Source organism: Musa acuminata, chromosome BXJ3-7, assembly GCF_036884655.1.
Source record: "Musa acuminata AAA Group cultivar baxijiao chromosome BXJ3-7, Cavendish_Baxijiao_AAA, whole genome shotgun sequence".
NCBI lineage: Eukaryota > Viridiplantae > Streptophyta > Magnoliopsida > Zingiberales > Musaceae > Musa > Musa acuminata.
Window position 1 is genome coordinate 35923521 of NC_088355.1, and position 14029 is coordinate 35937549.

The window sequence follows — 14029 nt, forward strand, 5'->3', positions numbered from 1 at the left end:
CATATTTTCATACATTACAGCTTACGTTTACGTTTGATTCTGCAGAACTGTTTTCCGCGCTTTTACGAACGAGCTTCCTTGCAGTTTACGCTTACATTTTAATTCTATTAATAACTGCAATCTGTCCTCTACGATTTTAAGAACGAGTTTCAAACATTTAGACGTAAAACTGCATTCAGACGTAAATCGGCTTTCCTCGCTCAATCATCAGATTTCTGTTCACGTTTACGTCTTGATTTCAACTGCATACTGCCTTCTGTGAGTATACAAACGAGTTTCAAAGTTTAGACGTAAATCTGCGTCTAGACGTAAAACTGCGTTTAGACGTAAATCTGCGTTTAGACGTAAAACTGCGTTTGGACGTAAATCTACGTTTAGACGTAAAACTGCGTTTAGACGTAAAACTGCGTTTAGACGTAAATCTGCGTTTAGACGTAAATCTGCATTTAGACGTAAATCTGAGTTTAAACGCAAAACTGCGCTTAGACGCAAAACTGCGCTTAAACGCAATCTGCACTTAGACGTAAACTGCACTTAGATACAAACTGAGAATTTGCTTTTGCATCACAATAGTTTTTGAATGAAAGCAGCGTTTGGTTTTTAAATTATTATAAGATTTCCGCTGCACTAATTCACCCCCCCCCTCTTAGTGCTCTCGATCCTAACACTAATGTGCCACACATTTCCGACCACCTTCAGGGGACCAGCCTGAACGTGGTTCAGTCGGCTGCGCCCCTCCTTGATCTCATCATTCGACCAGCCCGCAAGGGAGTTGGAGCAGAATTTCCTCACCAATGTGCGGCCCAGGCCTTCCGTGGCCGCTTTACTCTCGTTGTCCCAATGCGAAGATGAGTCGCTCTCCCAATTTGTGGCATGCTTCGCCACTAAAATCCAAGGATTCTTGGACGCTCACCCCTCTTTAATTACGTAGGTGTTCCTAATGGGCTTGAAGCCTTTAAGATAATGATTACGTAGCTTCAAATTTATTTCTTAAGCTTTAAATTAATATTTTATTCATATAAGTTATGTTATTTTTGTAATCGAACACACTTATATTTCACTTTTATTCTAATTATTTTATGTATAAAACCATATTTTCTTTTTACGAAATAAATCAGATCAAATGTGTCACGCGGCTAAATGGAAGACCTACACATTCTCAATCATTTTCATTCTCAATTCCACCACCAAATATCAAGAAATACATTATAGTCTAATATATACTAAAATGATTTAAAAAATTTGAAATTTATGATCAAAGAACGGAAATTTTTTAGCGGCGACATCACAAAAATGTTATGATGCTATTTTTTAGTCACCAAACCATAATATTTTGATCAAGAACATGATGTGTTGTCGGATTAAATAATTTTATCATGTATCAAAATAATCACGGAGCAAATATAGCTGACATCATTATTACATCAAAATAATCATGGAGCAAATATAGCTGACATCATTATTACATCAAAATAATCATGGAGCAAATATAGCTGACATCATTATTACATCAAAATAATCATGGAGCAAATATAGCTGACATCATTATTACATCAAAATAATCATGGAGCAAATATCAGCCTTGGTAGACCATTCTCATTGGATGAGATTATTATTGCTCTCGACCAAATGGACCGAACGGCTTCATCGTCTAATTTTACCATGGGTTCTAGAATGAATTAAAAGTCCTGATTCATTAGGTATTAAGTAGCTTTCACAATGATTGTTACATTTTACCTAAAACCCACATGTTGCTCATTCCCAAAAATATCAATGCCACCATGATCATAGATTATAGACCCTTCACCCTTTCTAACATTATTTGCAAAATAATATTCAAGCTCAGCCAATAGACTTAAGGAAATAATATCCGAGAAATTGATTGTACTACAATTAAAGCACATGATACTGTAATAGTGAAAGGATTAGCAATTCTTTTGAAGCCCTAAATATGCTTCAGCTAACATGATCAATTGTGTAAACGGCTATACATACGCATCTGATTCCTAGATAGCAATTCTTCAAGCCCTACATTTTACAGAGCAGGAGGGCTTAAGCAAGATTTGGACATGCTCTGAGTCTGCTGTCTTGACTGATGCTACCCTTCGTACGAGCGCAACTTAACACTTCTGGTCACAATCATCTTTTTTTGTTTTTGGGAAGGCTGATGCGACAGCCCTGTCGAGCAGCTGTAACTCTCTTTCTTCAAGTGCCACTTCATTCTCTTTTTCCCAAAAAAAAAAACAAAACTGTAGCTGTAGCTCACATATAAGTCCAAATGTACATCTCATTTGAGGCTGCAGTTACAGGTGACTCCCCGTATTGAAGTCATCCACCACAGAGAAGAGATAAGCACATCTACGTGTTCGCCGAAGTGCGTCAAACACGAAAACAGACTCACAAAGTATTTATTTGAATACTTGTATTTATTTGATGGAAACACGTATTTATTTGAATTTGAGTCAAGTAAAATCCAACATGTTTTGAGTATAATTTTTCTATATTAAGTAAAATACAAATCTGATCTTCAAGTTGAATTCCAACATGTTTTCTTTTATTTAAATATGTTAAATATAATTTAAGCAGATAAGATGAATACATATCGATTTTTAACTTATTTAAGTTTAAGATTTAAGTCAGGAAAATAATCCTTAAATATTTAAAAGTAAGATTGTATATCCCGATCCCACATTGGTGAGAGCTTTTGAGTACGTCCTTTTTTAATTTAAAATTAGCTAATTATTATTTAAATATTTAAATTGGATTCGAGTATATACTTTTAATTAAAATCCAATTGATCTCATTGCTAAATCACAATTGAATTATATAGCGTGATAGATTTATTTCTTCATTATTAATGGGCTAGTAGGAGGAACATAACCTCATACCGGTCCCCTTTCACGTAACCATCATAGTTTCATTGAGATTGATGGAGCTAACAAAGAACCTTATATGTTAGTCATGGACCACCATGAGGAATACGACCTCAGACTCTCTGTGACGGGGCCATGTGTGGATGCAATAGTTTTTTTAGTCATAGGAAATTGACAGACGATCGATGAATGACAAAGAGGAGCATAACCTCCACAAAGTGGATAGTTGTGGCTAAGAGTTGTTTTTCTACTACAACTACCGAATGTTTTTTCTTATAAATTCCAACACGAGGCAATAGGCTCTCGCCACCTCCCGGGTTTAGTTTCCACGTAAAAAATGGAGACTATGGGATTGCAATCACTTGGTCCAGGTCCAGGTGATGAGGTTGTGGTTCGCAAGTCTGCAGCCTTTCATCCGAGCGTGTGTGGAGACTACTTTTATCATGTTATACCACTTGACGATATCAGATTAGCTGATAACAAAACATTCGATGAATAGTATATACGCAGCAGATTTAGATGATCTAACAATACGTACATCCAGATTTAGATAATCTCCAAAACGTTCAATGAATGGTATGTACACAGTAGATTAGCTGATAACGATTAATAGTATGACCATGAAATCAAATCCCGTTTGCTAATGGTGAAAGAAAATAAACCCTATTGAATCTACATTGCTTAGGTCATACATCCTTGGGTTTCGTAATGATGGCATAAATATATCATTATAGATTCGAATAATTCATAGATTTAAGTTTATCCCATGTCGGCCTCGCCAAGCATGTGAGAGCATCGACATGTGGGCAATCAACTTCCAAATCCTTTCATCTAAAAATCTCATGTGAACTTTTTTTTTTTTTGTATGTTAACATATTTATATCAAAGAGACGATCCCTCGTGCACCTTCTATGAAATTAGTAATTGCTGCTTTAGTACTATGCCGTGGCCACACACATCCACATGTGGGAAAAATATTTGAGAATTCTATTACTGAAACTTGATTACTCCGAACAACAAAATCTATAGATTCCTTGATTATATCTTAATCTTAACAACAAATCAAAATGAAACTATTCAACTTAATATCTACTTTGATAGGATTTTGAATTCCTCACTCAGTCTTATGCTCAAAATTGGTCCCAAACACCTTCTCTATCAACAACCCTTTTGTGTTTTAATTTTTCATTATGTTATGTCATGTTATTTATAATTAATTATTTTATATATCTTTGCATACGGCGCAATGTGATTGTAATTAAATATTACAAATAACTATCTCAGGCGACAAAATCCTGACATTGAACATGGCACTAGGTGTTGCGGCAGCATCTTTGTGAGAGGGAAGCCATCTTGAGTAGGTGTTGCGGTAGCATCTTTGTGAGAGGGAAGCCATCTAGAGAAGTCACGAGGGACGAAGAGAAACTTACTTGGTGATTGATGCGAATGAAACGAGAATTATTTCTTTGAACTAATCAAATTGGAGGTTTGATGATTGAATAAAGATGAAGCATCTCAAAATGAACCAACGCATATGAGTGGATCACTCCTACAAGAATATGTAGATAGATTTTGAAAGAGATTTAACCCTTTAGATTTAAATTAAAAGAGAGTTCGATTGATACATACATGGAAAAAATGTTGAAAGTTAAACTATAGTTTATATAATATTATTATTGTTTGAGAGTGAGTAGACTGGTATGATGAGTTTGACACTGTTTATAGTTTATAATAAAACTTAAGTTAATATACGATTATATACATGATTTATAGTTTCTATTACGAGAGTGAGAGCAAGGGTGATGGATGCAAAACTAATTATATCTCGTCTTTTTCCTATATTATTAGAAGCAAAACTAATCATAGGACGTCAATTAAAGATGATGGATAAGCTAAAACATAAGCCAATCAAAAAGGAGCGTACAGTCCCTGATGACTCATTCGTTATCTTCTTTCTCATAAAACGTGTTACTTACGAAACCAAACCAGATTTAAGACTATAAATTGCTACACAAGGTTGCAGGCTCCTGCCATCCTCTCATCACTTGCATCCAGATCAGAATGGAGAACGTAATTTCGCAGCCACACGTTCCAGGTGATGAAGCGGTGATTCGCAAGTCTGTAAGCTACCATCCCACCGTTTGGGGTGATTACTTTATCTTACAGGCCCAGTCCTCCCCCAGTACACAGGCATGTATATACACATATATCTCACATATGTTCTAAGTTTTAGGCAAGAAACTCTCCGAGAACGAATGGTGTTAATGTTTCATTAACATGAAAAATGTGCGCTTGCTACTTTCTTTTGGTTTTGCTGGTTGAACAATTAATTGCTATGGAGGATGCAGGAGTGCGATGCAAGGATGCAAGAAAGAGCTGCAGAACTGATGGAGCAGGTAAGAAGCATGTTCAAGGACACTACCGACATCTTGCAAACTATGGACTTGGTCGATTCAATCCAGCTTCTCGGATTGAGTTATCACTTCGAGAAAGAAATAAGTGAAGCATTAAACCGAGTCCATGATGCCGATTTTAACGATCATGCTCTCTACGATACTGCTCTCCGGTTTCGACTGCTGAGACAACAAGGGTATCATGTGACCCCCGGTAATATGCTCTTACGTTTCCTTGCAGTAGATGTATTTTTATGTTTTATCTATAATTATGTTTGCAAAATTAATTTAATTTGTATTTTAGAAATGATGGAGGATTTTTGTTTTAAGAAGACAACTTAATCAGCCCATCAAAAAAGAAGTCACTGAACAATCAATCCGATGGCTTCTAACAATATTAGCTGGTCATTTTGCTGCATAATTTCTTCTCTGTACATGAGTGACCTCACACTTCTCAAAACGTTTTGATCTCCTATAACAACTATATTAAAAAATGTACTTTGTTCTATATATATAAATATATGTATATATGTATATATGTATATGTATACACACACACACACACACACACACACACACACACACACACACACACATATATATATATATATATATATATATATATATATATATATATATATATATATATATTCATGGATGATGAAGAGGTGTGATGCAAGGATGAAATAGAGAGCTGAAGAGCTGAGGGGGCAAGTAAAGAGCATGTTCAATGATACTACTGATCGGCTGCAAACCATGGACCTGATTGATTCAATCCAGCTTCTTGGATTGGATTATCACTTTCAAAAGGGAATAAGCGAAGCATTAAGTCAAATCCATGATGCTGATATTGACAACACGGACATTATGTGTCCCCAAGTAATATGCATAATTCCTTCAAATAAAGCAGTATTTGTATGTGTGATAAAAAACAATACGATCTTCTTTAATAATCTTTTCTTTAATTCACTCATAGACGTTGGCTGTGCCAAAAATATTTTCTCCGGTAAAATAGACATAAAAATCACACACAAAAGTCATTGTATTGATTATCACGTAATCACTTAAAACGGTAAATTAATTTTGATAATATGGCTTTATGTGTTTTTCCCTCAGAACAAAAAAATCTTATGTATTTCTGTAGATGTTTTTAACAAGTTCAAAGATGAGGGAGGGAGTTTCATGTCTACCTTGGGGAGTGACGTGAAAGGACTGTTAAGCTTGTACAACGCAGCCTATCTTGGGACTCATGGGGAGATCATTCTTGATGAAGCCATCTCTTTTACGAGGAATAGCCTAGTGTCTGCATTAGCTAATCTTAAACCACCATTAACAACGCAAGTGTCTCTTGACCTCGAGACACCTCTCTGTAGGAGAATTAGAAGGCTCTTGGCAAGAGATTACATATCTATATACCAAGAGGACGCCACACGAGATGATGCCATCCTGGAGCTTGCAAAGTTGGACTTCAATTTGCTGCAATCTCTTCATCGCGAGGAACTTAAGAACATCACCATGTAAGCTCTTCCTCACTTTTGAATTCCCTGGAGTTATATTTCTTCTGGATTTTTATAAAGAAAGAACAATACAATCATGTTGCTAATGTAAACAAGTGAAGGCTAATTGCTGAGCTTGGTTCCTTCTCCCATCAAACTTTTAATTGTTATGTAATGCCATTTTGATTTGTAAACGACTTGAAGGTGGTGGAATGATTTAGTCTCCTAAAAAAATCTCAGTTTTGCTCGAGATAGATTGGTGGAATGCTATTTCTGGATCCTGGCAGTATACTTTGAACCCTATTATTCTCGTGCACGAGTGATAACGACCAAGGTGATTGCCCATATTTCAATTTTGGACGACATATATGATGTCTATAGCACATTGGAGGAGAGCCAACGACTAACTGAGGCAATTCAAAGGTTCGCACAGATTACCTTTTACTATCATTGTGTATAGCAAAATAACAACATGTATGTTTATGTTCTAATTTTCTAAAGATGGTGAAACTAAATATATATGCAGGTGGGATGCGAAGGTTGTTCATCAATTACCAGAGTACATGAAAGATTATTATCTAAAGCTAATGCACACCTTTAAAGAGTTTGAAGATTTATTGGCTTCCAATGAGAAATATCGCATAACCTATCTAAAGGAAGCGGTGAGTGATGAGATTATAAGGTTCATCTTATTTTCACTTTTATTAATTTGCATTACATAAGTAATAAATGAATACACTAATGGCCAATGCAAAGAATAAGCGTTTGAGATGCGACAGTATTAAACTTAGATTGTATGCTACTCATGCATTACAAACATTAAGGAATGGTTTTGTTTTACTTGGGTACAGATGAAAGATTTATCTGAAGCTTATTTTGAGGAATCCAAATGGAGAGATCAACATTACGTGCCAACATTGGAAGAACATCTACATGTTTCCCTCATAAGTTCAGCATATCCTATGCTCGAATGTGCTTCTTTTGTTGGAATGGGAGAAATAGCAACTAAGGAGGCATTTGAGTGGATTACTAGTTTCCCAAAGATTGTCCAAGCTTCTGCAATAATTGGTCGTATCATGAATGACATTACTTCACATGAGGTATAGTCATAATATAATCTGCTGTGTTTTATATCATATAAACATTTTTCATAGTAAATTTTGCACTGATATCTCTCATAGTAGAAATATGATAACATAAAAAAAAAAAAAAAAAAACATACATTCTCCAATTAGATGAGATGGACCATAATTGAGGTTTAATAAGTAATCTCCAAAGGTTGTCTTCAATATTCCTTGTATTTATCACCTCAAAAGCATTTCTTGTGTCACTCAATTGCATTATCAAAGTTTCGCTGAACTTACAGGATTTTACATTAAATCTAGTACAAACAAAAAAATTCCCATTCGTAAGCTTCCACATCTGTAGATTCCCAAATTCCCTTCATCTACACCTTATTATTGATAATAGTCTATCAATTTGTTTTAATATATGAACATGTAAATCCTGAAAGGATCCCTTAGAATTCAGTCATTAGTCCTCTTTTTTCATGAAATTTGCAGTTGGAACAAACTAGGGAACATGTTGCCTCCACAGTCCAATGCTACATGAAAGAGTCCGGAACAGATGTGCATGTGGCATGTAAGAAACTCCAAGGTCTAGTTGACGATGCATGGAAGGAGATAAATGAAGAGTGCCTCAATCCGACTGCATTCTCCATTGCTTTACTTGAAAGGATTTTTAATTATTCACGAATAACAGAAAATACTTATAAGTACATTGATGGATACACCAACTCCTCTACGAAGACGAAGGAATATATCTCTTTGTTACTGGTACATCCTATTCCACTTTGATTGTATGACGATTGCTTGCTTCTTCTATGAATCCTTTATTCTGAAATATATGTAAATCTTTGTAAATGAACGTGTATTGTACTATGCTTTCTTCTTCTATTAATCCTTTATTGTGAAATATATTTAAGCCTTTGTAAATGAACGTGTATTGTACTAGCCCTGGGAAGCTCAAGCCAGTATTATCTATGGAAAACAGAAATCTTTGTTTAACAGTAGTTCAAAGCAATTTGCAAGTTGCTGGTTTGTGTTACAAAATTATATTAGCTATTTGCAATTTTCACTCTTTTCAGTCTTGCCAACTTGAGAAAGGCTCTTGAAGCTGCTATGCTAAATAGTGTCAGGATGGTGAGGTTGGGTTTTGTAGATGCCTACATCAGATATCAAGATACTTCTTAGTTAAGTTTGGGATAATTGCAATTCGGAAACATATATATTCAAGCTACATTTTGGATAAGTTAGGACGACTGATTTTTTTTCTCCAAAAAAAAAATTATATTAGCTAAACCATAAAATTACAAAAGGAGTTGTGCTCTGATGACCAATTGAGAGGGCCACACTTCTGTCTAAAAAATATACTAACCTTCGGTAATATTGATAATTTTCACAACCTATGCCAACTGTCCCCATTCATCATAGAATCATCCTTCTGACAATACAAATATTAATAAGCAGAATTACACAAAATGAAACCTTAATCATCAAGATTCGAAAGCCAAAACAACTTTAGAAAGAATACTCCCAAAGAGGGATGATCGATTTGTTAGTTAAGTTCAAAATTGAATAAGATGAAATTAAGGGTACTAGAATTTTTTTAATTGCTTTTTTGTGGCTCATTAGGATATTCTTTATACACACTATTAGATTTACATAAATCCACATCCCTTTTGATGATGCAATTCACAAGAATCCTCATCCAGAAAATATTATGTTTGTAGTGTATCATAGAAACAATACACATATAATCAAATTAACTATAAATCTTTTGAACATCCACTGATGCAGCCATCAAAACCTCCCGAATTGCCTCAGCTTCACAACATATGATATCACGATCCGCAAGGTACCTACATCCAACCAAAATTGGGATGGATGTTGAGAATGAAAATGATTGAGAATGTGTAGGTCTTCCTTCTTGTACTCAAAACATGTTGAATTATATTTGACTCAAATTCAAATAAATACATGTTTCCATCAACCGACGACTAGTTGTTTTGGGCGTCAATTTGTGAGTATGTTTTCGTATTTGATGCCTTTTGACGTTATCTCTTCTCGATGGTGAATGATTAGCGTCTGATGATCGGCCCAAATACTGTTTTATTAAAGATGATAAAAAAGGTCATCATCTTTTTCTTAAAGATGATAAAAAAGGTCGTTTTTTATGGATAGCACAGACAAATACTGTTATATTAGCATTGTGATAATCCAATCCAAGAAGCTGGATTGAATCAATCAATTCCATGGTCTACAGTGATAGGGCCTATTTTGGGTTCAAGACATGCCACACCCGGTGTCACACGTCAGGTCAGAATCCGTATGATGGCGGCTCTGACCCCACGGAGCACGTCGTCGTGTTTCGAGCTCAGATGGCCCTCTACGGCACGTCTGATGCCCTAATGTGCCACGCATTTCCGACCACCTTCAGGGGACCAGCCTGAACGTGGTTCAGTCGGCTGCGCCCCTCCTTGATCTCATCCTTCGACTAGCCCGCAAGAGAGTTCGAGCAGAATTTCCTCACCAACGTGCGGCCCAAGCCTTCCGTGGCCACTTTACTCTCGTTGTCCCAATGCGAAGACAAGTCTCTCTCCCAATTTGTGGCATGCTTCGCCACTGAAATCCAGGGATTCTCGGACGCTCACCCCTCTTTAATTACGCAGGCGTTCCTAATGGGCTTGAAGCCTTTAAGGCTCTTCTGGTCATTGGTCGAGAAGCCGCCCACAACCGTCCCCGAGATGATTCAGCGTGCCAACTAGTACGTCGCCGCCGAAGCTCTAGTGGTGCGAAAACGCATGGATGGGAAAAGGCCAAAGGTGGAACAATCCCGTGGGACGACCATGACAACCCCGATGCGACCACACAGAAGGCCCGATCGACCAGAGCCGTCGATATCGAGACCACCACCTCTCCCCCTAAATGCGTCTCGTACCGAGATCTTTCTCCAAATCAAGGAAAAAGGCTTTTTGCGGTAGCCCAACCTCTTGAAAGCTACTCACAAAAATGGTCCAATTATTGCAAGTTCCATCGAGACTACGACCATGATACGAAGACCTGCCGCGACCTCCAAAATCAAATCGAGGACCTGATCTGAAGAGGCCACCTCAGGCGCTACCTCAAAGAACCTCGAGAAGTGACCCCGCGGCCCAGGGGGTCCATCGAGAGGCAGATCGACGTCATCTCCTGGGGATCGATAGCCGGCAGTAGCAGCTCAACGCGAGGAAGGCCTACACCTGGAACGCGGTTGAGAAACGCCCCCGAATCGAGCTCGAGCCTGAAATTATTTTCGAGCCAGAAGAGATTAAGCGATCCCATCACGACGATGCTTTGGTGATATCCGTCCGGATAGCTAATGCTCGGGTCAAAAGGGTAATGGTGGACACTGGGAGCTCCATCGACGTGCTCTACCTTGATGCCTTCAGGAAACTCGGTTTGACCGATGAGGACCTTAAACCCATGGCATCAACGCTCACCGTGTTCACGGGCGACTCTATTTCCTCGCTTGGCACCACTACCGTCCCTGTTATCATCGGGGAAGTGCCGAGGGCTAAGACGATAATGACCACCTTCATGGTAGTCAATCTGCCCTCGGCCTATAACGTCTTCCTCAACCGGCCGATACTCAACAAGCTGAAGGCAATGGTGTCCACCTATCACCGGGCTATTAAATTCCCAACCCCAATGGAGAACGGGGAGTCCCAAAGTGATCCGGGAGAATCAAAGTGATGCTATCTTACAGTGGTGGCTCTCCCAAGAAAGTCATGCCCCCACCAAGTTACGGACGCCCAAGGAGGAGCAGTCGGGCCGGAGCGCCTGGAGCCACTCGAGCCGATCATCGAGGTACCCTTAAAAAGGAGCCAGCCCGATCAAACCATGAAGGTTGGGGTGATACTCCTGGAAGGAAGCATCTAAATACACGGTACAAGAAGACGAGATAAAATTCCAAAATAAAACCTTTCATTGATAAAGGCATAATATGGGTACCTACATCCAACCAAAATTCGGTCTTGAGTATCACTTCTAATATGGGTCACGAGTATCACTCTAATCCCCTCAATGTAGCTTGTTGGAAATGCTATCACGATTCATCTTCACTCATCCTTCAAAAGATTTAACCCAACAAATAGGATATGGACATATTTCATGCACCATGCTATCAGAAGATTTGGCCTTGTCATTAGAGAGAACAAATTCTACTATCTTATGAAAAATCTTTTAAACAGAACAAGCAATGGGGTTGAAAACAAGATCATTCGTAGCCCTCCATATTCACCAAAGACCAATATCATTTATAACCCACAAGGGTTGGCCATCAGAATTGGGACACTGCGCCCCCTCATTAAAAATTGAATATCTAGTTAAGATTTAAAGAGTTGCCATAATTTAATAGGAAAGACGCACAGAAAGAAGGGATTAATGGTTTCTGCTTTAGATTGACAAAAGGGACAAGTAGTAGCATTACTGCACGCTCTTAGTTGAGATGATCAATGAGAGGTGGCGGTGCAAAAATTTCCAACAAAAAAATTTAACCTGAGGCAACACGGGAAGCTTCCACAAACAATACAACTAGTCCACGTTAGGATCAACCATTCCAACTGAGAAGCAAGAAAATGATAGGCAGACTTAGCAGAACTAACCCTCTTATTATCTAGCTTCTAAAACTAAAAATGATCATGTGATATATGGATTAACAATGAGATTAGAACCACCAAAGTGTTAGAATTAAACTTGTTCAAGTGTCATGAAGAGGTTCATTTCATCAAAAGAAAGGTTCATTGCATCAAGAGGGAGATTCATTACATCAAGAAGAAAAAATGGATTAAAAGTCTATAGAAGGATAAGTCATGGTTATTGGTTTTTGAAAGGGTTTCTCGAAAGAGAATGATTCATCTTTAATACAATTAATGTAATGTATCTTTGGAGACTATATAAATCCCATATGTTGGGTCATGAGAAATAGAGTTTCTAAAATTGTAAAGTATTTTCTTGAGAGAAATATAGAAGATTGAAGCTTGTCCTACTCTTCCTCTATTTGATATCTCTATCCCCTCTTCCTATCAAGTTCAACATTTGGTATCAGAGCATAGGTTAAGCTATGACCTTTTCCTCAAGTGCCATCAAAATCCAGATCCCTAGATTGACAAAAGAAAATTATGACATATGGTGCATCCAAATGAAGGTTCTTCTAGGCTCCCAAGATGTATGGGAGTTTGTAGAAGATAGATTTGCTGAACCAATTCCAGCAGAAGGAGCAATGAATGCATAAGGAAGAAAACAACTCAGAAAGAAGGAAGAAGGAGAAAAAGGCTTTATTCACGATCTACCAAGGGCTTGATGATACAATGTTCGAGATCATCGCTCTAGCAAATACTTCAAAAGAGGTTTGGGAAATGCTTCAAAAAGCATTTGGTGGTGTTGATAAGGTAAAGAAACTTCATCTACAAGTTTTACGAGCCGAGTTTGAAAAATTATAATAAGGTACTTCTAAAACTATTTATGATTACTTCTTAAAAATAATTTCTATTGTTCATCAAATGAGATGAAATGGTGAACAAGTAAATGATCAAAGAGTAATAGAAAAAATATTGAGATCTCTAGATCCGAAATTTGATTTTATTGCTGTTGCGATTGAAGAATCTAAAGATTTAGAAAAAATATCTTTAGAAGAACTTATGGGTTCCCTTTAAGTTCATGAACAAAGGATTACAAAAAGAGGAGAAGACAAAACTATGGAGCAAGCACTAAAAGCTAAGTTTGCTCTTGAAAATAAAGGTGAATCAAATTCTCAAAGAGAAAGAGGACAAGGACAAAGAGGCAGAAATCAGACCAATCAAGAATCTCCAAATAATGAAGATGCTAGAGAAAATTCTAGCCAAAGAGACCTAGGTTATTGTCGAGGACGTGACCGAGGCGTGGACATGGCAGAAACTCTAAACGGTCTGAAATACAATGCTATGTTTGCAAAAGGTATGGATATTACTCTTATGAATGTTATTATAATCCTTACAATCAAGGTTATAAGACAAATTTTGTTGAGGAAGAAAAGAATAAAAATCAAGTTTTATTAATGAGTTATGATAATTTGAAAGATGATCAATCTATGACATTGGCAACGATCTATTACTTGAAAAAGGTTTACCCTCTCAATTTCATAACCTTTTTTAAATAATTATCCCAAGCTTAAAATATTATTTTTCATA

The 14029-nt window shown here is 37.2% G+C and overlaps 1 protein-coding gene across 2 annotated transcripts; it reads left to right on the top strand.

Annotated features, from left to right (window-relative positions):
- The first annotated feature begins 5084 nt into the window (after positions 1-5084).
- On the top strand, positions 5085-8828 carry LOC103974971 (alpha-humulene synthase). 2 transcript variants are annotated; one of them, XM_065158980.1, is made up of 6 exons: positions 5085-5480; positions 6411-6783; positions 7003-7185; positions 7289-7424; positions 7614-7862; positions 8325-8828. In XM_065158980.1, the coding sequence occupies exons 1-6, from the start codon at positions 5216-5218 to the stop codon at positions 8616-8618; spliced, it is 1500 nt and encodes a 499-aa protein (XP_065015052.1). In that variant the 5' UTR covers positions 5085-5215; the 3' UTR covers positions 8619-8828. The 2 variants fall into 2 exon arrangements, with proteins under 2 accessions (XP_065015052.1, XP_065015054.1); XM_065158982.1 differs by having other exon boundaries at positions 7018-7185.
- Positions 8829-14029: the final 5201 nt, after the last annotated feature.